General features: G+C 39.8%; 1 protein-coding gene across 1 annotated transcript in view; it reads right to left on the reverse strand.

Annotated features, from left to right (window-relative positions):
* LOC122555067 (cilia and flagella-associated protein 47-like) overlaps nt 1-27,636 on the reverse strand; it is a 497,478-nt gene that overhangs the window by 174,375 nt on the left and 295,467 nt on the right. Inside the window, 4 exon segments of the mRNA XM_043700727.2 lie at nt 2,375-2,469; nt 8,226-8,369; nt 20,909-21,020; nt 22,816-22,989. Of these exon segments, the coding sequence (XP_043556662.2) occupies nt 2,375-2,469; nt 8,226-8,369; nt 20,909-21,020; nt 22,816-22,989 (525 nt within the window).

The following is a 27,636-nucleotide window of genomic DNA, read 5'->3' on the forward strand; positions in this document are numbered from 1 at the left end:
ACTCTCCAGAGATCTTACACTTGCTTTAGTTACTATTTTCGTATTAATATATTTGGGGAAACTCTTACTATCTGTTTGTAGTTTTCAAGTTAACTTTCCCATATCGTACATTACTATTTCATTCTGTCGGTTCTTAAATCTGCCAATCTTACAACATGCAAACTTTGCAGAATTGTACATCATTTCTTTCAATTTGATACTATTGTTGACATTCTATTTAGGCATGGATGATGCATTCTTCTCAAAGAGACAGTCTTTCTCACTGGGTTAAATCTTTGCTGAGAGTTGTGAAATACCTCCTTAAAGACTTGATACTGCATCTCAAGTATCTGAACTGTTAATCTAGTTTACCAGTTCACTTTAGCTAATGACATCTTCAAATCTTTATAAGTACCTTTATTTAGGTTTGAAAACCCAGTGTAAGGCTCACATTTCTCACCAACAAACTAAGTGGGAGTTTCTACTATTTTATGATCACTAGTACCTAGAGGTACTTCTATTGTGAAATCATTGATTCATCCTCTATCTTTGCAAATTACCAGGTCTACCACTACTTGCTCACTGCTCGGTAGAAGTTGTCCCAATTCACATCTGTCATCAATTGTCCCTATTAGAGCCCCATAGCCCTACCAGACAAAAGAATAATCATTTCTCAAAGTTTCCTGGTTTGTTTATGGCAATGTCCTTACGTAAGTTTCAGGATTTTAAGTCTTGTTTAACAGTGGAAATGCATCCAAAATATACAATTCCCCTTAATTCATATTGACCTGACAATCTCACTCAGAGTATGTGAGATATCCAGTGTGAGAAATTGATAAATATGATGCTGAGTTCAGGCTGGAATTCACTTTCTGCTTTTGAAAGTAAATTTTTTTCATTTTCTATTTATTTTAAAGACATTCCAAAAAGCAATTTGTTTTTTTAACATGAGTTTTTGAGCACAAATTGATCTTAAACAGGTTAATCTGGGCCTGCTTCTAACCATGCTCCTTTTGCAGCTCTCAAGTTGTTCATAACCAAGGACAGCAATTCAGTTCCAAAAGTGGAAAAGAAGAGAAATTGAGAGAAGTGAATTTTACATCTGATTTCACAAAATGCTCATTGCTGGATTTTCAAAGCCCCATTCACAGAAATAGTTTTGTTTTCTAAATAGTAAAATCATGCATTTGAAAAAAAGATAAGTTAGCAATCATTAACCCTGTATGGGAAGGTCATGCAGAAGTTCCTCAGTTTGGCTTCTTTGCACTTTCACTGTATTTTTGCCAGCAAGAGGTTTCTATGTCATGGGAAAAAAATAAATAAAGCAGAATTGCACCTAGTAACTTAATGGACTATTTGACTATTAATGTGTACCAGTGAAAATGGCTGCCCAACACCACAAAGGGCCTCAATTTTCAGATGTTTGGACTTATTCTGCAAGAAGTCCTAAACATTGAACTGTATGGGTTTTCAAACAATGCACTCTCATTGCAGAACTTTCTATAGGACAGGATAAAAGTTGTGCCAAACAGTCAAAAGAAGTGGCCTACATCCAGCTAAGCAAGTCACAAAGGACTCCTCTCAATCTGTCACATCAGAATTGCAGCTAACTTCTCAGTTAACAGCTTTTTTCAAGTTTTATATTTATATCCATGCTACATTCCACTATTACTGTTACATCAAATGGAACAATGGCTGCATCTGTATTTGGAAAGATTAGCCCTTGCAAAAATAGTTGTAATGCAAACATCTGGGTTGGGAAACAAATGGCACACACTTGAACCTTGTTGCCTGATCCCAATTCAGCACTTTCTTTGGGTTAAAATTCAGCCCTCCGGGTTGCTAATGTCAATGCTGTAACCACTATACAATGGTATCTAATCATCAGAAATTGGCAATCTTTGGGAAGCACAATAATATACCACTGACTGTACACACTTATGTTAATTAAGCAATTACAATATATTTGAAACAATTACAAAACATCTCTAATGCCATGTCTAGGAGTCCAGCTATCTGTGTTCACCATAATACAGATCAAAATACAACGTGGAAGAATTTTAAAATCTGTCTTGACAATATTGCAATATACAGTGTGAAAAATACATCTAGAAATAACTTCAAAGTTATAATCTCAGTTTAGTACTCTAATGAAAATAATAAATGCTTGAACATGGTCAGCTAACTTGATTACCAAACCTCCTGACCAGTGCGCACATAGTGAGATCACTACTCTGATAACTTCAGCGTATTAATTATTTTTATTATAACATTACAGATTTTGATTTTAAATTAATACTATCATAGTTAAATTCTAAAAATATTCATATTACTCAGATCACATTTACTATCTTTTCAAATATAATAACACTGGATTTTCTTATATTTCCCTTACCAGCACAGCACAGGTTACACAGAGACACTGCTCAGGTGGAGCTGGGGTTGCATTAATCTCCAAATAAAACCAAACTCTGTACAATATGTTCTTCTCTGCAGTGGTTAGAAAAGTAAAAAGTTAGAATTTCACAATTACTGTGTTGGTTGCATAACAGTATTCCTTCTTAGAAATTTTGAAGCAATTGCTATACTATAACAGGCAATGGTGGATTATAGTTCACTCAGGAAATCCAAGCTGCTGCAATAACATGCAATTTTACATGTACCTTGTTGGTCTGGGTTATGGATAATGTTGATAGACATTTCAACATTCCTTTCATTACAAAGCTGGCCAGGAATCTCACCAATTTTACCTCAAATTGTCATGTTGTCAGAAGGATTTGCAGTTTCTTACAAAACCTATTGTTTGGACATCAAATCCTGGGATAGGACTCAAACTCAGAGCTTCAGGCTCCAACATTATTCCCTAATAATATTACACATAGAATACTACAATTCTGAATATGTAAAAGTAAAACGTTATTGCCATAACACAGTTTCTGTCCATGCATATTTATGTATGGCACAAATTTTAATTGTAACTGATAATAACAGAGATGCAGTTCCAGTCCACACCTGCAGTGATTGCAATAAGCTGAATGATTGAAACAGGAAGGAGTGCAAAGTAAGATGTGATTTAACCTGGTAAAAGGCAATAATGTCGTAAATTCTGTACACGCTCTTTGAAATTTAATATCAAGGAATGTTATGGGCCCTTTTTCAAGATCTTTTCCAAAGTATCACTCCAGGAACATTAAAAGTGATAGAACATTGCTGATCAGTGTATTTGTCCTTGCACTCAGTAGCAACAGTGCGCACTGTTTACAAAATTTACTGCAGAAATTCACCAAGCTCCTTAGACAGCACCTGTCAAACCCACAATCACCACCATCTGGAAGGACAAGGGCAGCAGATGCAAGTTCCCTCTGAGTCTTTCACCACATCCCATGGATACAGATCACCGTTCCTTCAGCATCACTGGGTCAGAATCCTGGAATTCCCTCCCTAACACCACTGTGAGTCTAACTGCAGCACAAGGACTGCAGTGGTCCAAGATGGCAGCTCACCACCAATTTATTAAGGGCAACTAGGAATGGGCTATAAATGCTGACCAGCCAGTGATACATATATACCATGAATGAAAATAATTGCTTTACACTGTTATAAGAGCATATAAGCTGCTAATGTTCAAGCCATTTATTATAACTATTTATATTTAGAGTATAATGAAAAAATACAAGGTTTTATTTAGTCAGATGTGTTTTAATTTAGTTTTGGGATGTAAATATCACTGGTAAAGTAAGCATTTTAATGGTCTTCCCTAATTGCCTTTAAGATGATGTAATGGATCACCCTGCTTAATTATTGCAATACATATGAGGAGGGCTGCTTTTTTTGTGGACAGGATATATGTGGACAAGGAGGATGCCAGAGTCAGAGATAAGGGTTTGGCTAGATCTCAAGCACAATTCTACGTCTGCAGCATTCGTTACATCAGTGCTTTTAGCCATTTACTGATAATACAAGGAATAAAGAAAAAGGGTCAAAATCGGGCATCAGTGGTTGTGGATGAGGTTGAGAAGATGAGCAATTCTGGTTGAACATGACTGTGAATACATCCATGTGCATGCTAAAAGTCCATAATTTGGATTATTTACTGGTTCCTTCTTCCTGTGAGTTGGTTAACCAATCATCAATATTCAGTACAAGAACTGGGAAAATATTGATGTGTTAATTGTTGGTTCCATCTGACGAATGAGGAGGGATACATTCAGTAATGGTGGTGGAACAATCTGGGGCATTGGCTGTCAGATTTCATTCTCTAAAAAGTGAGAACATCACGAGGTTGTTTTAATGTTCTGCGAAAAATCTCACCCAGCCTTCCCGGAGTACTCTCTTGTTGTTTTGGTTTGATTTGAGGCCGAGATCATAGCCATGTTTATAATGGTTTGATATAATTAAGTGGCTTGCTTGGCTACTTCAGGGGGCAGTTAATTATGTCATTATGGGATCTGAGCCAAGATTGCTGGTTTTCTTCCCTAAAGAACACTACTGAAACAGTTGGGTTTATTCAAGAATTCAACAATTTCAGTCATTTTTTACAAATTTCCACATTTTATTTCCAGATTTTTTTAAAGTAGGAATTAAATTCTCAAGCTGTCATTGTGCCACACACCCAAGTGGAAAATCTGTGCAAGATAGTCAGCCTGGGTCCCTGATTTCCATTCCTGTGTCCAGCACACAGAGTCAGGAGGATTTTCAATTCTGAGGACCCAGCTTTTAGGAATGAATACTCATTTTTGTTTGGGGTGGGTGAGAGTGGAATGGAGGCTGCAGGCTGGATTGGGACCTGGGAAGAGGTGTGAAGAACACCAGTTGCCAAAGTGAGTAGGCTGGGATGGGTAGTTATAAAACAGTCCTGTAGTCCTCATCCCATGTTCATGCAATCCAGACCACTTAATATTCTCGACCCATTCCCTCAACCCCTCGTGTCACCTCAACAACTCTCTGCCGAAATGCATTCCCCTTGACTCCTCATGCAACTTTGACCATGTTATGCCTCTATTCCCAATCCCTTGGCCTCTTATAGCCCTTATGCCAGCCTATTGTCTACTTTAAAATATTACCCTTTACCATTTGTTGAAGATGCCCATGGCTGAAGGTAACATTAAATGGCTGCCTGTGGCTTTTGTGGATATAAAATGGCTGAAGAGAATTGTTAGTTGAACATAGCAGTTTCCACAGTCAGAATTGTGTCCCTCAAACAAATAGTAACCAGATAAGATAGCAAAATGTCTTGGGAATCACAATAGGATCTTAGTGAGAAGAAAGAAAGGAATGCTGACATTGAGATGTTTCTAATAAGGGAAGCCCAGATGGAAGTTCTTTAGCAAGCTAATTTAAAACTTTTTATTTAATAAAGGATATCTTGACTCACATTAGCTAAGACCCTTGAGGTAATTTTAAGTACATATGCATGTATGCACATGCACATATTCATACAATTACAGTCGCAGCTTTAGCGTATTAGATATCAGGGAACTTAATTAGATTCCTGTGCACAGTCAACTTGAGGCACAGGCAATTTTGATAAGGAATACTCTTGAAAAACCTAGATAAGCACCTGGTACCAACAAGTCCAAAGTTTGTTATTTAGTGATATGTAGAAGGAAATATCTGATCCCATCATAATCAAAAGCCTTTTAGGTAATTGCCATTACATATTAAACATGGAGATATACTGAAAATAGAAATGCGACTAAAAAACTAACAAAGTAATTTCACTGAATTCCTTTAAACAAATGGCTGTAGATAGTAAGGGGAGAAGCCCCCATTCTGCCAGCAGAGAGGATTGAATGCCACATGGTGTAAACACCAAGGACTGGAGGACATGCACCAAATGGTGTAAACACTAGGGACAGGGTGAATATATAAAACATGGTATAAACAGATAACTTTGTAAAAGCGCAATGAGAAACAGATAGCATTGTAAGGGGGCAAAAGCAACTGCAAACGTCAAAGTCATCCTGACCTCCAGAAAATAAGCAACCACAGGCTTCACATGGTAACAAACAGAATCTACTTAGTATGATGCAGCTGGCAAATGTCTGGGGAGGAGCATAATGGTCAGAGAGAATGTGGCAAGTACTGACATTTATGCTGCACGTAATCATTATTATGTAAAATATATAAATATTCTGTACTTGACTGGGAGAGTTAAAGAGTGTTTTGGAGTCTGTGTCCAAAGAACTCTCCCATGTTTCATTGCTGAGGAACTCCGAACATAGATCAACTTGTGCTGCTGAACACAGGACTGAAGACACATCTTTAAAATCTCCCTCCAACATCCTTTATCCACCATGTCAATCCATCTAACATTCACAAGATACCCATGCACACAAAAAAGAAAAAAAAACAACACTCTGAAGACTACACTCTATTGAGAAAATACATCTATAAAAACCTATATTGACAGTTCAAAACTACTGGACAAGTCTTAATGTTTTGACAGTACTTGACAGTTCTTGATAGGTTTTGACAAATCAAAATTTGTAAAGGTTTATTCAACAATTATGCACATTTTTTCCACAGTTGACAATCTCAAAAGGGCACCTGAGCCCACCAAATGAACCCTGATATCTACCTCTAAAGGAACCCTGATCCTCCATCAAACCTCCCTCTCTCCCACTCCAAGGTGTCTTGAGGCCGGGCATACTTCAGCAATGAGGATAGATTGAAAAGATGGGACTGTTTTATGGGAACTCGACTGGAATTAGAGAAATCTAAGAGGAGATCCAAGAGAAGTTTTCAAAATCTTGAGCGCTCTCAATAGAGTAGATGAGGAGAGGTGTCTGCTTGTAAAACAATCATGAGGCAGAGTGTGAAAGGTGAAGGAAATGCAAGGTGAAGAGAAAAGAAACAAATTCACTGGTGAGTGGTTCGGGTCTAGAATGCACTGTCTTGAAGTGTGATGGAGAAAGGGTCAATTGAGGCATTCAAGAAAGTATTGGAATATTATTTAATTAGAGTTTAAATAATGCTCAGAGACCTAGTTCAATGCGATGGGATGTGCAAAATGGCCACTTTCTGCACCATGACAATTCTGTGATTCTGTGATGGTACCTTACTGTCCAAAGGAATACCTTAACTATTCAAAATAATTGCACTGAGAACAGATCTGATTTTGGTTGGTCTGTTCTCCACACCCTGGGGTTCCATGCACGGGGTTATCAAAATTGGATTGAAATGGAGACAGCTGACCATTTCAATAATTAGCCGGCTACATGTACTCCACATGCATAAATGTAGGAGTGTGGGTGGGTTGCGCTTCGGCGGGTCGGTGTGGACTTGTTGGGCTGAAGGGCCTGTTTCCACTCTGTAATTAATCTAATCTAAGACCTGAACTGATTCCATTCCTGCCCCTGTAGAAATGGGAAGTGCTATATCCAGAGATGGGACTTGCAATTTTGGGCCATTTTACCGCATCAGGGAGGATTTCCGCATGACACAAATCTCTATCTGGATTTAACAGGGAATACTGGAAGAAGTGTGATGGCAAATTAGTAATCTGCCTATTTTTGTCATTGGAAGACCATTTATATCAATATGTAGATGGATTATGGAAAAGGTTGGTGAATGCTGCGGAGAATGAATCACAGGATATTTTCAAAAAATGAGTCATGCATGTGGATGAACAGCAAATGCTTGTAACTGAAAAATTTGATGTTGTGTAAAAGAAGGAACATAATGACAAAATTGTCTTGTGGTGTCCTGAGATTAGATTTCCTGTTCACATAGGACTAAATTGATTATGCTTTGGGAAATGCACTGCATATACACTATCAATCATTCCTTACTAACACGGGGCTGAATTTTGATTGTATTTGGAAACTTGACTGACATAACTTTGAGCAACAAAACAAAAAGCTTAGATGGCTATAGTAACATGTCCTTTCTTCAGTATAACAGCCTGAGTCAAAACTACTCAAAGATAACTCCATGTAAGTGTATTTTTAAAATCCAATATGTGCAAAATGTCTGCAGGAAGGATTTTTTTTGCTGCCTTTCTCAAGTTTGCCACATTCCACACAATGTTTAAACATTCCAAAGCTAAGTAATAAATGATGAACCGGATCTTTTGTAGTTGCAGTAGTAGTGTCCCTATCTGTGAGTCAGGAGATCCAGATTCGTATCACATGCTCCAGAGGCTGATTTCAAAAGATTGGCAAATGAATAAATGCAGCTTTTGACAGTAAAGAAACAAATGCACAGCTGCAGCTAAAATTTACAGTTATTAAAAGAGAACGTACCAGAATTTACATCTCCACTTGCTTCACATGCCACTGATGTCTCATTTGTTGCTGGCTGTTCATTATCCAACTTTTCCACAGAGCTACTGCACTGGGGGATCTGCTGCTGCTGAGTTTCGTCTTCAACCACAAATGAGATGACACCTGAAACAAATAGGTCACAAATGTGCTGTTAAAATAGACATTACTTTTAATTGGGTGAAAGACTTGCATTCAAAACTGTTCCTCCCAATTTCAATTTAAGACAAACCTCAAATTCTAGGAATGTTGATCTAGTCAAATTGATCTTAGTGCTGACATTTGTTTAAAAGAGTTCATTCCTTCAAGGGAAGATTACCAGACCTAGTACTGAAGCTTTGAAGTGCTTTTCACTCATTGATGAAATCAATATCAAGCAGCAAGAATGATGCCAAATTGCTTCTCAGCAACAAGAATAGCGTCAATTCAAATTCATGCAGCACATTTCATGCAATGTAACATTCTAAGGTGCTTCAGACTGCTCGCTATAAAACAAAGTGTTATACTGAGCTTCATGCATAGATACTACATCAGGTGACCAAAAGCAGGAGAGCTTCCATATATTTTAAAGGAGGAACATAAGGTGGAGAAATGGGGAGGTGCAGAAAGGGGTACTCCAAGGCTTGGAACCAAGGCAACTAAAGACACAGGTATCAGAGGTGGAATAATTGGAATGAGGGATGCATAAGGGGTTAAAATTTGAGGTGCACAGATGTAGAATTACAAAAGACACCAGAGTTGGGAAGGGGAAAGGCTGTGGAGGCCTTTCAAAATAAGGATGAGATTTTTAAAGTTAAGATGCTGTTATTGTAAGGGGGTGATACAGGAGCAGACTCACTGAAAGTTAAGGCAGGGGTGATATAGTTTTATATGGACTGAGGTTTAGCAAGGGGCAGAAATTGGAGGCTGACGAGGAGTACATTGAAATAGTTGAGTGTAGCAGCAGTTGAGTTGAAATAATTGCAAAGTTATGTGATATTATGGGATGAAAATAGGTGATCTTAGTGATGACACAAATATAAGGTCAGAAAATCACCTTGATACAATAAGTTTGTGAACAGTTTTGCTTAACCTCAAACTATGATCAGGGCAAGGGATAGAATCAGTATCTTGGGAATAAGGTTTTGGGTGGGGGCAAAAACAGTAACTTTGGTCTTCCCAATATTCAAATGGAGGAAACTTCTGTCATGCAGAGTGGGAAATCACATAAGCAGTCTGATAATTTAGCAACAGCAGAGTAGTAGAGTGGTGGTGAAGAAAAGCCAGATGTTGCCATGTAGGTTACAAATGAAAACTAATGTTGTGCTTTCACAGGTGTCACAGAAGGGTACACAGAAATCAGAAATAAGCAGAGCCAAGAAAAGATCTTTGGTGCAAGGCAAAGATAACAATGTGGGAGCAGAAAAAGAAAGCATTGCAATTGATTGGTTACAGTTTGATTGAGAATAAATATGTGAGAGCAGACCTACCCAGCTGAATTGCACTGTAGAGGATGGTGTGTTCAGTGATGTCAGAATGACAAGGGGGAAAGTTTACCCTTGCAACAGTCACATACAATGTCACTCATGACTTTGGTAAGGGATGGTGTGGCACTGTGGCAGGGGCAACAACCAGGTTAGAACAATGCAAACAAGGGTACCAGGGAAGATTGGAAAGGACTTGAAAGGTAGCAACACATTCAAGGATTTTGGAGAGAAAAGGGAGGTTGGGGATGAGGCAGTAGTTTATAAGGGTGAAGGGATCAAAGTTCGTTTTTGAAGAGAGGTGATAATGCCTCAGTTAAAACAGGAAGGAACAACATCTGAGGAGACAGAACAACTTACATCGCTCAACTTTCACAAGTCAGGAGGATTGTCAGCGATTTGGTGGGAAGAGGATCAAAGGAACAGGAGGTTCATTTCAAGGAAAAGTGAATATGAGGTGAATTAGGAGAGAAACTGGATAAAGATGTGAATCAGGGTGAGGGCAGAGGAGAGCAGGAAAGGAAATCTGGTGAGTTTAAGAATTGACTGGAATCAGTTCATTAATAGGTTAAGTAAGTGTATCTCCTTCATTGAAGAACAAAACATGTTGGTGACTAATGATTCCAGCAAAATGACAATACTCAAACAGTCTTTTAAAAAGGTTGTGTGGGGATAATCTTGACACTGCAAGGACTTACCCTCCCCAAAATGGCATATCCTTTTACCAAGTATTTATAGAGTCATAGAGATGTACAGCATGGAAATAAATCCTGCGGTCCAACCCGTCCATGCTGACCAGATATCCCAACCCAATCTAATCCCACTTGCCAGCACCCGGCCCATATCCTTCCAAACCCTTTCTATTCATATACCCATCCAAATGCCTCTTAAATGTTGCAATTGTACCAGCCTCCACCACATCTTCTGGCAGCTCATTCCATACATGTACCACCCTCTGTGTGAAAAAGTTTCCCCTTAGGTCTCTTTTATATCTCTCCCCTCTCACCTTAAACCTATGCCCTCTAGTTTTGGACTCCCCAACCCCAGGGAAAAGACTTTGTCTATTTATCCTATCCATGCCCCTCATAATTTTGTCAACCTCTGTAAGGTCACCCCTCAGTCTCCGACGCTCCAGGGAAAATAGCCCCAGCCTGTTCAGCCTCTCCTTGTAGCTCAGATCCTCCAACCCTGGCAACATCCTTGTAAATTCTTTCTGAACCCTTTCAAGTTTCACAACATCCTTCCGATGGGAAGGAGACCAGAATTGCACGCAGCATTCCAACAGTGGCATAACCAATGTCCTGTACAGCCGCAACATGACTTCCCAACTCCTGTACTCAATACTCTGACCAGTAAAGGAAAGCATACCAAACGCCTTCTTCACTATCCTATCTCTCTGCAACTCCACTTTCAAGGAGCTATGAACATGCACTCCAAAGCCTCTTTGTTCAGCAACAATCCCTAGGACCTTACCATTAAGTGTGTAAGTCCTGCTGAGATTTGCTTTCCCAAAATGCAGCACCTACATTTATCTGAATTAAAATCCATCTGCCACTTCTCAGCCCAATGGCCCATCTGGTCCAGATCCTGTTGTAATCTGAGGTAACCCTCTTCGCTGTCCACTACACCTCCAATTTTGGTGTCCTCTGCAAACTTACTAACTGTACCTCTTATGCTCGCATCCAAATCATTTATGTAAATGACAAAAAGTAGAGGGCCCAGCACCGATCCTTGAGGCACTCCACTGGTCATATGCCTCCAGTCTGAAAAACAACCCTCTACCACCACCCTCTGTCTTCTACCTTTGAGCCAGTTCTGTATCCAAGTGGCTAGTTCTCCCTGTATTCCATGAGATCTAACCTTGATAATCAGTCTCCCATGGGGAATCTTGTCGAACGCATTACTGAAGTCCATGTAGATCACATCTACTGCTCTGCCCTCATCAATCTTCTTTGTTACTTCTTCAAAAAACTCAATCAAGTTTGTGAGACATGATTTCCCACACACGTATTTGTATCCCAATCAGAAAGATTTCAGAAAGAATAAAAAGTGCCAGAAGAACTCAGTTCACAGGGCCAGGGTTTGCAAATTACAACAGTCACTGCAGAAGATTTAATAACAGTTTTTCTTTGCTAAACATTTCGCAGTCCTCTGTTCTGAATACAGTTGTAAGTGACCTCACCACATGTATGCATGCCTGTTTCATTCACTCTCACTTACCTCCCAATTTGCTCTGGAGATTGACTGTGTCAGCCTGTCACAGCTTCACTTAGATCTTTACATTTGCTTCTTTTTTCATGTACTTAAATTGCCTCACAGGGATTAAGTCTGCGCTTTATCTCCTGTTGCCCCAACACTGATTGTTGCATTCAATATTTTGTTGGTTTGTATTCCAAACCAGGGAAGCACAGTGGCTCAGTGGTTAGCACTGCTGCCTCACTGCACCACAGGCCCAAGTTTGATTCCAGCCTTGAGTGACTGTCTGAGTGGAGTTTGCACATTCTCCCCATGTCTGTCCGGGTTTCCTCCCACAGTCCAAAGATGTGCAGGTCAGGTGAATTGGCCATGCTAAATTGCCCGTAGTGTTAGGTGCATTAGTCAGAGGGAAATGGATCTGGGTGGGTTACACTTCGGAGGGTCGACGGGGACTTGCTGGGCCAAAGGGCCTGTTTCCACACTGTAGGGAATCTAATCATTAGAAGGCACAACTGTGCCTTGGTAAATTTGGCAGATCTGAAGCTCTTGTTCAACCTCCTCATAGTAGAAGACATAGGTCCAGACTTTCTCCATCAAGGTGGGGAGGGAAATCATGACAGGCCAGATTTTTAAAAAGGGCAGGCAGGACCCATCCTCATTCCTCGTGCTGCCAGGTTTCTTCACTGCGGGAAAGGGTCCCACACCCAGCTATTCTGGCTTTCTCAGCACCCCTGTGGTATGAGCATGTTGGATCTTCATTTTGAAGATATGAAGTAACTCCATGAAGACCAATAACCTGTCACAAGTCACCCTTTATTTACACATGCACAGGACATGACACTGACCGAGCTAGCACAGAGCCAGCTCGGGCAAGGAACAGAACCCCAGCACTCCTGTTTATATGTGTCAGCCAGGGCTCCCTGATTTATCCAGGTTAACAGTCACAATCAGGGATTGCATGCTGTATGAGATCCATCTGGCTGATATTATTTCAATCACTATATAACAACTTCATGCTCCCCACAATATATTCTCATCTTGTTCCCATTCACTGAATCTACCTATGTCTCCTTGCAGCTTACCTTCCTACCTAGCTTTATATTAAAGGATTATTTTGAAAACTTATTCTCAGAGTCTTTGCCTAATTCATTAATATAGATTATAAATAAGAGTTCCCACACTGATCCTTTGGAATAATACCAGTCATAGTATACCAATATAAATGTGGACCATTAATTCTTACTAGGAGAAAGTGAGGACTGCAGATGCTGGAGATCAGAGCTGAAAAATGTGTTGCTGGAAAAGCGCAGCAGGTCAGGCAGCATCCAAGGAGCAGGAGAATCGACGTTTCAGGCATAAGCCCTTCTTCAGGCATTACTTCTTACTCTCTGCTTTCTACCTGTTCATTAATCCTCTAATACTGCTAATATATTGCTACTAACTCCAAAAATCATTATCTTTTCTTAGACTTTTGTGTTAATTTTCCGCACAAACCACAAGAGGACTCTAGAAAGCTCTTTAACTTTGTGTTCATTCAAAAAACTTCAGAGAGATAGTCTGTATTAGACAGGCTGAACAGCATTCTGTCCAATAATCTGCCCAGCTCTGTCTCACGCTGTCTGATACATACAGAAAATCATAAACATTTATTTTCATCTCAACCAAATAAACATATATTGTTTATATTTTATTTTTATACAAGAATTGGGAATCGTTCAAAGTAAGGTTTTCTCTTAACCTGTCTCCAAGAGTATGTTTATACTCTCATCTGCTCAAGGCTGATACACCATTCAGGGTGCACAAGGTTCCCCTCCAGCCATTTCTGATGTGGACCCTTAGGGCGTTCAAGATTTAAGCTCCTAAGACGTGCCTTACAGTAATAGTTTGTAAGGTGCCATCTTACACTTGCAATAACCATGTTTTCCAAAATTTGAATTAATTCCCATTACAATGTGGCACTTTATCAAAGGCTTTTTGGAAATCCAAGTACACTATCATTGAGATTCAACTCAACCATCTGTTTAACTGTTTCAGAGCACTGGTAGGTGGCTTAGATTCTGGATCTAATTAAAAGCTTCAATTAATTCAGCTCAGGAACTATTATTGACATAGTTGTTCAATGGAATCTCATTATGAATGCCTGAGTGAGTATCAAACCACTAATCAGATTGCAGTCAGCATGGACTGTTGACAGAACTGTTGAAAGGAAAGTGACCTTGGCTATTTTGACAGATTTGTGACCTATTATTAGAGTTCTGTTTTTTTCCAGTCAATATTGAACTAGTGCTTGTTTATTTTGATAGATGTGTGAGGATTATGCATTCTTTTAAGTCAATTTTCAAGTCTTTTCATTTTGACAGATTTTTGAGTTTCTGAGATATTTCACAATGCTATTATTGGGTTTATGAGCTCTGTATATAGTGGCTATTCAGTGAATGGGTTGGGAAGGTATGAAGGGTGTGGTGTGGAGAATGTGGGACCTTGAGGAGGCATGGGTGATATGGCTGCTGAGGAAGACATGGGAAATGGTGATGAGGGGAGGGGCTAGCAGTGAGAACGCAGTCAAGGATTAGATCATGCACGTTCTGGGGCTTTATACTCATCTTGAAGAGCCAAACTTATATTCAGAATATGGAACTGCACATTATAAACTTGCCACACCAGCATTAGCCCATCACTGTCTTTGCTTCAGGCTTGCTGGTTGGACATAGCAGGATTGATTCCAACAAATCTCTGACTCTAAACTATGAAAAATACTGTGAATAGACATCACTGATAAGGAGGTGGAATCATACTGTCAGGATATCTACCAATTCCTGATTCCCATCTCCAAGCTGAAAATGCAGCCTACAGTATCTAGAGAATGAAAATTAAAATATATTCACCTATTAATCATGAGCAATACAGTTTTCAGCAAGCCTACAATGGTACAACAATCCTTGTGCCCAAAAGATGTATCTCACTTAACTGGGTTAGATTTAGCATCATTATGGAAAGTGACAAAGAAAGAACACTAGTAAAACTTTTAAGTTGAGGAAGCTAAATTTTACAAGGCTTAGGGGCAATCTGGTAAAAGTGAACTGGGCACAACTGCTTGAGACAAAGTCAGTAGTACATCAGTGAAGATAGATGCAAAGAACTTTTTCATTACTTCAGCCAAGCCCTTGACCTCCATGAAAATAGTTATGTTCTTTTTGATCCATGACTGATCTCAGGAAACATGCTATTTATTAACAGCTCAGGCATTTACATATCTCCTACTATTTTTCTTTCACTTTCCTTTTTCTGATGTTGAACCATTGAACCACAGAAGTAAATTGTCCACAGTGTCCAGAGATGTGTAGTCTTGGTGATCAATGATGGGAAATGCAGGGTTACAGGGATAGGCTATGGGTGTGGATCTGTGTGGGATGCTCTTCAGAGGGTTGGTGTAGACTCAGTGGGCTGAATGGCCTTTGGTACAATTGAGAAAAGAAGTGAGCCAAACAATCAGTGCAGGCAGGGACAAAGCAGAGAACAAGGTAGGACAGAAAAATTAAACTGCATTTATTTCAATGCAAGGGGCCGAACAGGGAAGGTAGATGAACCCTGGGCATGGCTAGGAACATGAGACTGGGATATCATAGCAATTACAGAAACATGGTTCAGGGATGGACAGGACTGGCAGCTTAATGCTCCAGGATACAAATGCTACGGCAAAGACAGAAAGGAAGGAAAGAGAGGAGGGGGAGTGGTGTTTTTGATAAGGGATAGCATTACAGGTGTCCTGAGGGAGGATAGTCCCAAAAATACATCTAGGGAAGTTATTTGGGTGGAACTGAGAAACAAGAAAGGGATGATCATCTTATTGGAATTGCATTATAGTCAGAAAGAAATTGAGAAACAAATTTGTAAGGAGATCTCAGTTATTTGTCAGAATAATAGGGTAGTTATGGTAGGAGATTTTAACTTGCCAAACATAGTCTGGGACTGCCATAGTATTAAGGGTTTAAATGGAGAGGAATATGTCAAGCATGTACAAGAATATTTTCTGATTCTGTATGTGGATGTACCTACTACAGAAGGTGCAAAACCTGACCTAATCTTGGGAAATAAGGCAGGGCAGGTGACTAAGGTGTCAGTGGGTGAGCACTTTGGGGCCAACGACCATAATTCTATTAGATTTAAAATAGCGATGGAAAAAGATAGACCAGGTCTAAAAGTTGAAGTTCTAAATTGGAGAAAGGCCAATTTTGACAGTATTAGACAAGAACTTTCAAAAGCTGATTGAGGGCAGATGTTTGCAGGTAAAGGGATGGCTGGAAAATGGGAAGCCTTCAGAAATGAGATAATGAGAATCCAGAGAAAGTATATTCCTGTTAGGGTGAAAGGAAAAGCTGGTAGGTATAGGGAATGCTGGATGACTAAAGAAATTGAGGGTTTGGTTAAGAAAAAGAAGGAAGCATATGTCAGGTATCGATAGGATAGATTGAGTGAATCCTTAGAAAACTATAAAGGCAATAGGAGTAAGAGGGAAATCAGGAGGGCAAAAAGGAGACATAAGATAGTTTTCGCAAACAGAGCTCAGGAGAATCTAAAGGGTTTTTACATATACATTAAGAACAAAAAGGTAACTAGGGAGCGAATAGGGCCCCTCAAAGATCCGCAAGGTGGCCTTTGTGTGGAGCCATGAGAGATGGGGGAGACACAAAGTGAGTATTTTGCATCAGTGTTTCCTGTAGAAAAGGACATGGAAGATATAGAATATAGGGAAATAGATGATGACATCATGAAAAATGTCCATGCTACAGAGGATGAAGTGCTGGATGTCTTGAAACGCATAAAGGTGGATAAATCCCCAGGACCTGATCAGGTGTACCCAAGAACTCTGTGAGAATCTAGGAACGTGATTGCTGGGCCTCTTGCTGAGATATTTGTGTCATTGATAGTCACAGGTGAGGTGCCAGAAGACTGAAGGTTGGCTAATGTGGTGCCACTATTTCAGAAAGGTGGTAAGGACAAGCCAGGGAACTATAGACCAGTGAGCCTGACGTCAGTGGTGGGCAAGTTGTTGGAGGGAATCCTGAGGGACAGGATGTACATGTATTTGGAAAGGCAAGGACTGATTTAAGGATAGTCAACATGGCTTTGTGCGTGGGAAATCATGTCTCACAAACTTGATTGAGTAAGATGTAACAAAGAGGGTTGATGAGGACACAGTGGTAGATGTGATCTACATGGACTTCAGTAAGATGATCGACAAGGTTCCCTATGGGAGATTGGTTAGCAAGGTTGGATCTCACGGAATACAGGGAGAACTAGCCAATTGGATACAGAACTGGCTCAAAGGTAGAAGACAGAGGGCAGGGATGAGAGGATTGTTTTTCAGGTTCAAGGCCTGGGACCAGTGGAGTGCCATAAAGATCAGTGCTGGGTCCACTACTTTATGTCATTTATATAAATGATTTGGGTGTGAGCATAAGAGGTAAAGTTAGTGAGTTTTCTGATGACACCAAAAATGGAAGTGTAATGGACAGCAAAGAAGGTTACCTCAGATTACAACAGGATCTTGATCAGATGAGCTAATGGACTAAGGAGCGGTAGATGGAGTTTAGTTTACATAAATGTGAGGTGCTGCATTTTGGGAAAGCAAATCTTAGCAGAACTTATACACTTAATGGTAAGGTCCTAGAGAGTGTTGCTGAACAAAGAGGCCTTGGAGTGCAGGTTCATAGCTCCTTGAAAGTGGAGTCGCAGATTTATAGGATAGTGAAGAAGGCGTTTGGTATGCTTTCCTTTATTGGTCAGAGTATTGAGTACAGGAGTTAGGAGGTCATGTTGCAGCTGTAAAGGACATTGGTTAGACCACTTGGAAAATTGCATGCAATTCTGGTCTCCTTCCTATCGGAAAGATGTGTGAAACTTGGAAGTGTTCAGAAAAGATTTACAAGGATTTGAGCTATAGGGATAGGTTGAATAGGCTGGGGCAGTTTTCCCTGGACCGTCAGAGTCTGAGGGGTGACCTTATGGTTTATAAAATCATGAGGAGCATGGATCGGGTAAATAGATAAGGTCTTTTCCGTGGGGTGGGCGAGTCCGGATTAGAGGGCTCAGGTTTAGGGTGAGAGGGGAAAGATATGAAAGAGACCTATGGGGCATCTTTTTCACACAAAGGGTGGTGCATGTGTGGAATGGGCTGCCAGAGGAAGTGGTGGAGGCTGGTACAATTGCAACATTTAAAAGGCACCTGGATGGGTATTTGAATAGGAAGGGTTTGGAGGGATATGGGCCAGGTGCTAGATTGTGGGACTAGATTGGGTTGGGATATCTGGTCGGCATGGATGAGTTGGCCTGAAGGGTCTCTTTCCATGCTGTACATCTCTATGACTCCAGTCATAGGAAATGCAGGGTTACAGGGATAGGCTGGGGTGTAGATATGGGTGGGATGCTCTTCAGAGGGTTGGTGTGGACTCAATGGGCTGAATGGCCTGCTTCCACACTGTCATGATTTTGTGAAGTGAGAGAACTTGGAGTACATCTCCACAGATCCCTGAAGGTGGCAGGACAGTTAAGTAAGGTGGTAAAAATGGCATATAGGATGTTTCCTTTATCAGTGAGATAGTGAATACAAAATCAGGGATGTAATACTGGAATGAGACACTGGTTCACCATAGGTGGAACTTCAGATGTACAGTCTTGGTCTCCATGGTACAGTCGGGACATAATTGTTCTAGATAGAGTACAAATATGATTTGGAGTATGTTTTCTGAAGAAATATTGGATTGACTCGGGTTGTTTTCCTTAAATTGAAAAGGCATAGTGTAACATAATTCAGGTGTTCAAAATAATAGGAGCCTTGAATCAAGTGGACATTGCAGACTGTTTACTTAATGGAAAGACCAATTACCAGTGGGCATAAATTTAAAGTGATTGGTTGAAGGGACATGAAAAACATTTTCACCCAGAAGGTGGCAGGTGTCTGAACATCAGTGGTTCATTGATTCAACATCAGAAAAAGGAAAGTGAAAGAAAAACAGTAGGAGGTATGTAAATGCCTGAGCTGTTTATAAATGGCATTCTTCCTGAGAGCAGTCATGCACCAAAAAGAAAATAACTGTTTGGAAAAGGTTGAGGGCTTGGCTGAAGCATTGAAAGAGTACTTTGCATCTGTCTTCACTGAGGAAAGATGCACTGCCAACGTCACTGTAAATCAGGAGGTATGAGATATGAGGGTGTGAGAAGTAATGAGAGTGATGACCCTTGTCATCAAGCCCATATTTAGCTAATTGTTGCATCAAGGTGCCCTAGCTAAATATACAATGGGAATCAGGAGAAAAACACTCCACTGGTTGGAGTCAGACCTGTCACAAAGGAAGATGGGCATGGTTGTAGGAGGTCAGTCCCAAGAAATCTCTGTAGGAGTTCTTCATGTGAGTGACCTACACCCAATCACTTCAGCTGATTAATCAACTGCCTTCCCACCATCATAAGATTAATAGCTTGGATGTTTGCTGATGACTGCACAATATTTAGCATCATTCATGACTCCTCAGATACTGAAGCAGTCTATGTCCAAATTCAGTAAAATCTGCACAATATCCAGGTTTCAGGTGACAAGTGACAAGTGCCAGGCAATGACCAATGACCATCCCCAACAAAACAGGATGTAACTTTTACCCCTGAAATAACTGCACAGATTCCAGTAAAATGTCACCAGTTCATGCTTTATTTATTAGTGCATAGTACACTGGCTGTAGCCAGCCAACTTGGAGTCAGTCCCCTGAACTGAAAAGATTCCAAATTTCCTGCTTATGCTTTTTCTTCTTTTTATTTAGTGATTCTGCATCTCCTTGCTATATATTTTTATTTGTTTCTTTTTCTCCCCCAAAATGACTTGTACCCTTCATATAAGTATTGTGGTTACAAGAGTAGGTCAGAGGTTAAGAATTTTGCAGTGAGTAACTTACCTCCTGACTCCCCAAAGCCTGTACACAATCAACAAGACACAAGTCTGGAGTGTGATTGAACACTTCCCACTCCTACAGCTCCAACACCACTCAGGAAGATTGACCCTATCCAGTTCAAAGCAGCCCGCTTGATAGGCACTACACTAACACTCAGTTGCAGCAGGACGCACCATCTACAAGGTGCACTGCAGAAATTCATGTAGCCCTTGGACAGCATATTCCAAACCTACGATTACTATCTTGTAGAAGGACAAGGGGATACATGGGAATGCTATCATCTGTAAGACCTTCTCCAAATAGGGTATAATAAATGACAGTTCTCACAGATGTATTAAATGCAATTTGACTAACTTGATTTCAATTCTTTGCGGATGCAGTGGAGAAGATTGATGTTGTGAATATGGCTTTCAAAAGGTGTTTGATAAAGCATATTAGATATATTAACAAAACTATAGGCATAAAGGGACACTGGCAGCATGGCAACAAAAGTAGTTAACAGATAGAAAGCAGCATGATGGGAAACAATTAGGGACAAAAGGAAGTGTACAGTGGTGTCTCCCAGAGATCAGTCTTAGAATCACAGCTTTATATATGGACATAAAAGATCAGGACTGAGAGTATCAGATCACCAATTTCAAAAACCCACTATGTTCAGGAGAGGCTAATAGATTTATAGAGTATCATTAAAGAAGGTACTAAAAGACTCAGAAAGTTAGGGAGAGTGTCAGTGTTTCCACAAGTCAGTGTCTGCACAAGTCAGTCCAGGAAATCAGATGTCCAATTCCTTTATGTGAATGGAAAATGAGAGATCTCAAGAAAATCCATGCTGCCTGCCATACCTACATATTTTCAATCTGAGTAATAACCTGTTTTCTGCCCTGTATCAAAAGTCCCAATTTACCTGTAAAACATTGATTTTCATCTTCATAATTTTCTCACTTTATACTTTGTCAAACTTGTTTTCACGTTCAAAAGTGCTATATTCGCACATTATTTGTTTGCTAAATTGAAATCAATTAAATATTTCAAACTTACCTGTTTATTTAATTGGTGTTCTTACCTGTAAACTTGCCTCGTTTCCAAGGTAAAATATTAAGTAAATATGGAGCAGTCTGCCCAGCTTTTAAGGTAATGTATGGTTCGCCACTCACTATTACTAAGTCTGATACAACCTAGAAATATAAATGTTTGGTTTTATACTTTAACAAAACAAGTTACAACATTTCATGTAGGTTAAATAAAACAAAAATAACAGATGCTGGAGATCTGAAACAAATAAAACAGAAATTACTGGAGAAATTCAGCAGGTCTGGCAGCATCTGTGAAGAATTATGTCCAATGGATATTCTTCAGAACTAGAAATAGGTCAGAAAACGTGGCACTCATGGTGATGATGGGATTTATGCTGTGACGGAGAAGGAGTGACTCAATAAATGGAGATGGATCCCAGAGAGAGAGAAAACTTGGGCAAAGTGAACATTGATAGTTGTTTGCTGACTAGATCTCTAAGTCTTTGTTTTTTGAAATGTTGCAGAATACTTTTACTTCTTTTACATGTTTTGCTTCTCTTTATTTTCATTTTTGCTTTTGTTATCCACTATTTTCCCATGTCACTGCTTCCTAAATACCCTTAGTCCCTTTAAAACTGCTTTTTTAAGAACTACATGTTGTAGTTTAAGATTACAGGTCTTTAGTTTAGATTTTTATCAGTTATATTAATGCAAAATAGGGAGTGATGACATACATGGGGCTCCCTGTGTTTTTATGCTGGGTTGGAGAATGAACTGAATGAGGTCTGGATTCAAGTTAGCCTGCTTAATGTAGAAAACTGTATTTTTAGTGTCTTATCGGCAGCCACTTGGCCTTCTTTTTAAAGAGGGCGCGAGAGAAATTAAATGCTCACTGTATGGAGTGAGGACTTTAGTTTTTGCACTGACATTGCTTATATGTATGACTTTATACAACGTTATTTTTAAGATAAGGCACTCTTAAGAAATTGCTTGTATTATGAAAAAATATACATTTGAATCAAAAAGAAATTAGCTCTATCTTTGCGCTAATCAATGTACCATCAACAAATCTGTATGGTTAACTGCATCTGGAAACTGATGCTGTTCATTGTCTGAATTCTCTGACGTCCAGTGCTGTTGTTCAGTTGGTCAATTCATTTTCCAAACTTTTGCCTCCAAAATCTTGGTGCGTTCTTTTTTTTAAATGGCAACTGCTGCTAATCATTATGTGGGTTTTTTCACAAACAGTAATTTACTCGATGCAACAGTGCTAATTTTAACACACATCAGATAAAAAACTAGGGTAGTACGAATGAATCAAACATGTTATAGCTATAATATGTACATACATTACATTCATATCACATGCATTGTCTGGGTTAATATAAAGTTAATAGATTATGAATCAGTTGAATGTATTCAAAAGCATATCCTGCTTCAAGGGGTCGGGGTTAGGATGGAGTAAGCAATCATTATACACTTAGGCCAAAATGCTATGATACAATGAACTTAGCTTTTAAAAGTATACTGGCATACTGTGTCAGTTAAAAGGTATACTGATGAAAAGATATAATCACATATTCCCAACAAATTCACCTGACAGGGCAGCCATATTCAGCACCATTCAAGGAAATGGTTAAAATTCCATTGGATCCAAAATTGGAATTGCAATTATTAATTGAGACAGCATGAGAAAACCTCAAGCTGTATACATCAACAAAACCAGTGATACTGGATTGGTGGATTGGAAAATGGAGAATGAACCTATTTTACTTAGACTGAGGTGGGGGCTGGGGGAGGGAGGGGCAGCTGGTGGATTGAAAAGTTTCAAAAATTGTTTCAGTATTTGATTTTCAAATTGGTGTGAATGAAATAAGTATTGTAGTATGGTATAATTTATATTAAATTATTTTGGCAAGGACATCAAGCTAATGTTGTAAAATCTGAGCTCTCTTACCTTACACGTTAACCTGGTTTGAGTATAATTAGGAACCATTAGGACCTGCCTTGTAATCTGTCTTACTTGGCAGTCTATCATGACATGATCCACGGCCACAGGCTTTTTGCCAATCCCTTTGAGGTTGATGGTACGTTCAGTGCCATCTGTTTCATTCATCAGGACAAGTTTACCCTGTGAATAAGGAGAGAGTTTAGGAAAAATGTAAATGTTAAACATAGTAGAGGCTGTTTTACTGTCAAGCAGCCATTCTTTGTCAGTCATTTAAGGACCAGTCAGCAGATAAGTATTCTGGGAGATGCCGGTTACTTCTTTATCTAATTGGAAGTGCTTAGACAATATTTATAAAACTTTCATTCAGGGAATTCAGCAGTAGATTCATTACCATTTTATGCAATTAATACAAAGGGTATCAACACAATTTGTAATGAACAGTTGGTGTGCCGAGAATAATAAAATATAAAGACTTAATTATAGATTAGCTCTGACTTTTCCAATAGGACAATTTTGGCCCATATTTCCTAATTCAGCCAGAACCAACCAACACCTGCCTCATAACCATGTCCAACTGTTTCTTAAGTGACTCTGAGGGTTTTGCTGTCTCTTGCCTGTAAGGAGATTTATTCAGTGTGTTCATCAAACTGTGATGAAAAATCATTTCCTGGATTCAAGCCTTCAAAACACTTTTAATTTGTTTGAAATTTGACATTGTTGTCTGAAGGAATTCTTCTAAAAGAATAAATGTTGAAGGGGCATTAGCTCCACCCAATATGATGATGTAACACAGTCTTTATGTGGAGAATTGAACTGCTTTGCACAAGGTCACAATGGAAGCAGTGTGTCATCTCTGGCTCCTAATAGTTGCAATTATGTTAACTTATTCATGTATGCATGTTAATCATAACTATTATTATCTTGCAATAATTTACACCTTGATATGTAAGACTCGTGAATGGTTTATCCTCACCATTGATATTCAAAATGGCACAGACTCAGCCCAGAAAGAAGGATTAATAGAACATAGAACAGTACAGCATAATACAGGCCTTATGGTCCTCGATGTTGTGCCAACCTTTTATGTTATAATAAGATCAAACTAATGCACATACCCTTCATTTAACTATCATCATTGTGCTGATCCAAGAGTCACTTAAATGTTCCTAATGTATCTGACTCTACTACCATCGCTGGCAGTGCATTCCATGCACCCACCACTCTCTGTGTAAAAAAACGACCTTTGACATCTCCCCGAAACCTTCCTCCAATCACCTTAAAATTATGGCCCCTCGTGATAGCCATTTCTGCCCTGGGAAAAAGTTTCTGATTATTCACTTTTTATGCCTTTCATCATCTTGTACACCTCGCCTCTCACCCTTCTTCGCTCCAATGAGATAAGCCTTAGTTCCCTTCATAAAACATGCCCTCCAGGCCAGGCAGCATCCTGGTAAATCTCCTCTGCATCCTTCCTATAATGAAGTGACCAGAACTGACCACAATATTCCAAGTGTGGTCTAATCAGGGCACTATAGAGCTGCAGTATAACTTCATGGCTCTTAAACTCAATTGCCCTGCTAACAAAAGCTAACTGCACAAAGGTTAGCCCATTTTTAAGACTTCGGTCAGCAAATGGTATCCAGGTGTTGTGCAGTGCAGTAGTATACTTTGATTTTCAGAAGGTTTTTGATAATGTCCCACATAACATTGGTTAATAAAATAAAAGCACAGAGGATAAGAGGTATTCTATTGGTATGGATGAAAGATTGACCAAGAGAGTAGGCATTGACAGGATGTGTGGGATACTGCTAGGATTAGCCCTGTACCCCAGCTATTCACAATATATATCAGTGAATTTGGATTTGAGGACCAAATGTAATATTGCCAAATTTGTCGATGATTCAAATCTCAGTGGAAACGTGTTGTGAGGAAGATACAAAGTGCCGTCAGGAGGATTTGGACAGATTTAGTGAATGAGCAAGAATATGGCTGATGGAATATAACATTGAAAAATGGGAGGTTGTTCATTTTCTGGAGGAAAAACAGATGTACAGAGTATTTCTAAAAGGTAAGAGTCTAGGAAGTGTAGATGTGCAATGGAATCAAGGTATCCCTGTCGAAAAGTCAATGAAGGCCAACATGCAGGTGCAGCAAGTTATTAGGAAGGCTAATGGAATGTTAGCCTTTAATACAGGAGTAGTGAAGCCTTACTTAAATTGTGCAAGAGCTTATTTAGACTGCACCAGGAGTATTGTGCGCAGTTTTGGTCTCCTTGTCTGAGAAAGTATGTTTTTCCATGGAGGGGAATACAATGACAGTTCACTAGGCTTGTTCCTGGATGGCAGGACAATCATGTGAAAGTGTTTCAGTAAATGGATGTGTACTCTCTCTCGAGCTTTGAATAATGAGAGGTGACCTCATTGAAACCAAGAAAATGCTTACATTACAGAAAGGGTGTGACAGGGTTGAAAGGCACAAAGAGACTAGATCAGATATTTAAATCATGTAAGTGAATATATATTTACAGAATTGCAAGATTATTTGCAGTGAAATGTCAACCTGGCTCTCCAAATGCCATTAGTAGATTTAATCCTTCCTTTCCCTCCAATTACATCTACATGCAGTCCTGATGTCTGCAGTTACGTTAGAGGTAGACTTCTCTGTAGTTGGCCTGAAAGACCTGGCTTGTCTAGGAGTGGGGAAACCCACACAGACTCATCTTCCTCAAGTCGGACTTCTGCAGGCTTTTGGATTGTAAGTAGGATGGAAGTGGCAGAGTCAGGGACCTTTACAGTGTCCAGAGCTGAAGCTTCAAGGGATGCTGTTGATGGCTCCCCCTCCCTCTGGTGGGGGGATTGGTGGAAGGGCCAGCTGAAGTGAGATCAAGGTCTCTTTTCCCCCTCTGACCTTGCCATTGACACTGAGCGCTCATGGTTATATTGATGGAGTGTGGATCTGTATACATATCTGGCAGAGAAAGAAATGCTGGACCTGAGTAATCACAGTAGAAGCTAATGTGCCCATGAAAGCAGCCAGCTACGCTTGCTGCATCCAGCTCAGAACTGGTAACATCAGTGGTCTCCTCTATCCTCTGATCCAGTTTCACCACTGTCTCTGACAAAGCTGCCTGCTGTTCCTGAGTCTCTGTGTAGTTTCATGAAATCATTCACAACCGAGACCATGGGATCATCCTCAGCCTGGGGCTGAGCAGGTGCCTAGTCTTCAGCAGCTCTCAGAATGTCAGCTGGCAGGGTGTATCTTCATCAACTGGCTGCAGAGACATATCATGATGTGCTCACCAGACTGTGCTCCCACATCTAATCCAGACAGAGAACACACTGAGGTGAAAGTCTCTGAGCTGCTGGAGGGTGAAGGTAAAAGTCTTGCCACTGCATCCTCTTTCGGTTGAGAGGCTTCTTCCTGGTAATGAGAGATATTCTTGCCAAGACAGAAAGCGAGCGATTGAGTCGGATAGAGGTGGATGGGAGAGGCATTAGTGTTGATGCAAGGGCAGGAAAGATGTTGAGATGCCCCCAGCCAATGATTAGGAGGTACAGAGGGCAGTAAGGGTTCGTAGTATTCAGGAGGGTGAGATGGGTGAGAGGTATTGAATAGACATCCTGCATGCAATAGTGAAAGCTGCTGTTGCAGTCCATAAGCCTGGCTAAACGATGTCTGCAGTGTCAAAGTCAGTCGTGGTGACCCTGTAAGTGTGTGGCAGTAGAGAGAAAATGGTGGTATATAACCTTACAGAGCACAAAAAAAATTGAATTTCTTATCGTCACTGCTGGGCATTTCACTTGATTGTTGTCATGAGTTAACTGGGAAGAGTGCCTCACTGCTCCACGTGCCATCACAAAATGCATTAAATCCCAATGAGATCAACAAAATAACTAACTTGCCTGACAGGGCAAAAGCAATTCACACCAGGTTTTATTAATCTATGGATGTACCCTACTAGGTAACGAAACATCTGGAAATGAACCTTCCAGCTCAGCAAGCAAACCTACATCTAGAACCTCAACCTGAGCTACAAATCTTCTCAAACCTTGCGTTATCAGTCAATTCATTGTAACACACATACCTTTAAGAAATGACAGAAAACAAATGATTTCTGATCCTTTACTCTCGAATTTAACATAACTGTAAACCTTTACAACCAAAATACACAGACACTCATTCAAGATTAAGACACACAAAAGGCAAACAGTTTAGCATAGATATTATGGGTGGAAAAAATATAGATGGAAAGAAATTCCAAATATCTAAGGTCCAGATATCAAGAGTGAGTTAAATTGTCTGTTTCGTTTTAGCAATAATGATAAGCTGTTTTCTGGTAAGTGATCATTATTTTTCACTTTGATCCAATGCACCCACGCCTATTCTTGTTAGAATTCTTTCTTTTAAGCTTTTTTGGTTTATTCATCTTTCCATGGTGAGGGGGAGAAAGGGATGTTTTCGGTTCACTGATTCTGGAGGTCTATGCCTGCTCTTCACTTTCAGATATGTAACAAAATGCAATTCGACTGGAGAGCTATCATCAGGCAGTTTTACCTTAACTCAGAACCCCTAGTGATACTCTGTCTCAAAGTAATAATTTCACTCCTTCAAAAAGCAACATATGTCTTCTATATATAAAACTATGCACCAATTAATTTTCCAAGTTGTGTGTTCCCTGGGTGTTTTAGCTATACAGTATAGTAGAACAACTTACTTACAGTATACAAAAGGGAAAAATTGTGGTCTCCTACATCCTGGCAATCACAATGACCCACGTCATCATTCAGCAAACAGGGGAGCTGACATGCCTTTTTGGACAATGTTTTT

Source organism: Chiloscyllium plagiosum, unplaced genomic scaffold (genome assembly GCF_037043375.1).
Source record: "Chiloscyllium plagiosum isolate Xiang-an unplaced genomic scaffold, Cpla_swu_hap1 HiC_scaffold_12, whole genome shotgun sequence".
Lineage (NCBI taxonomy): Eukaryota > Metazoa > Chordata > Chondrichthyes > Orectolobiformes > Hemiscylliidae > Chiloscyllium > Chiloscyllium plagiosum.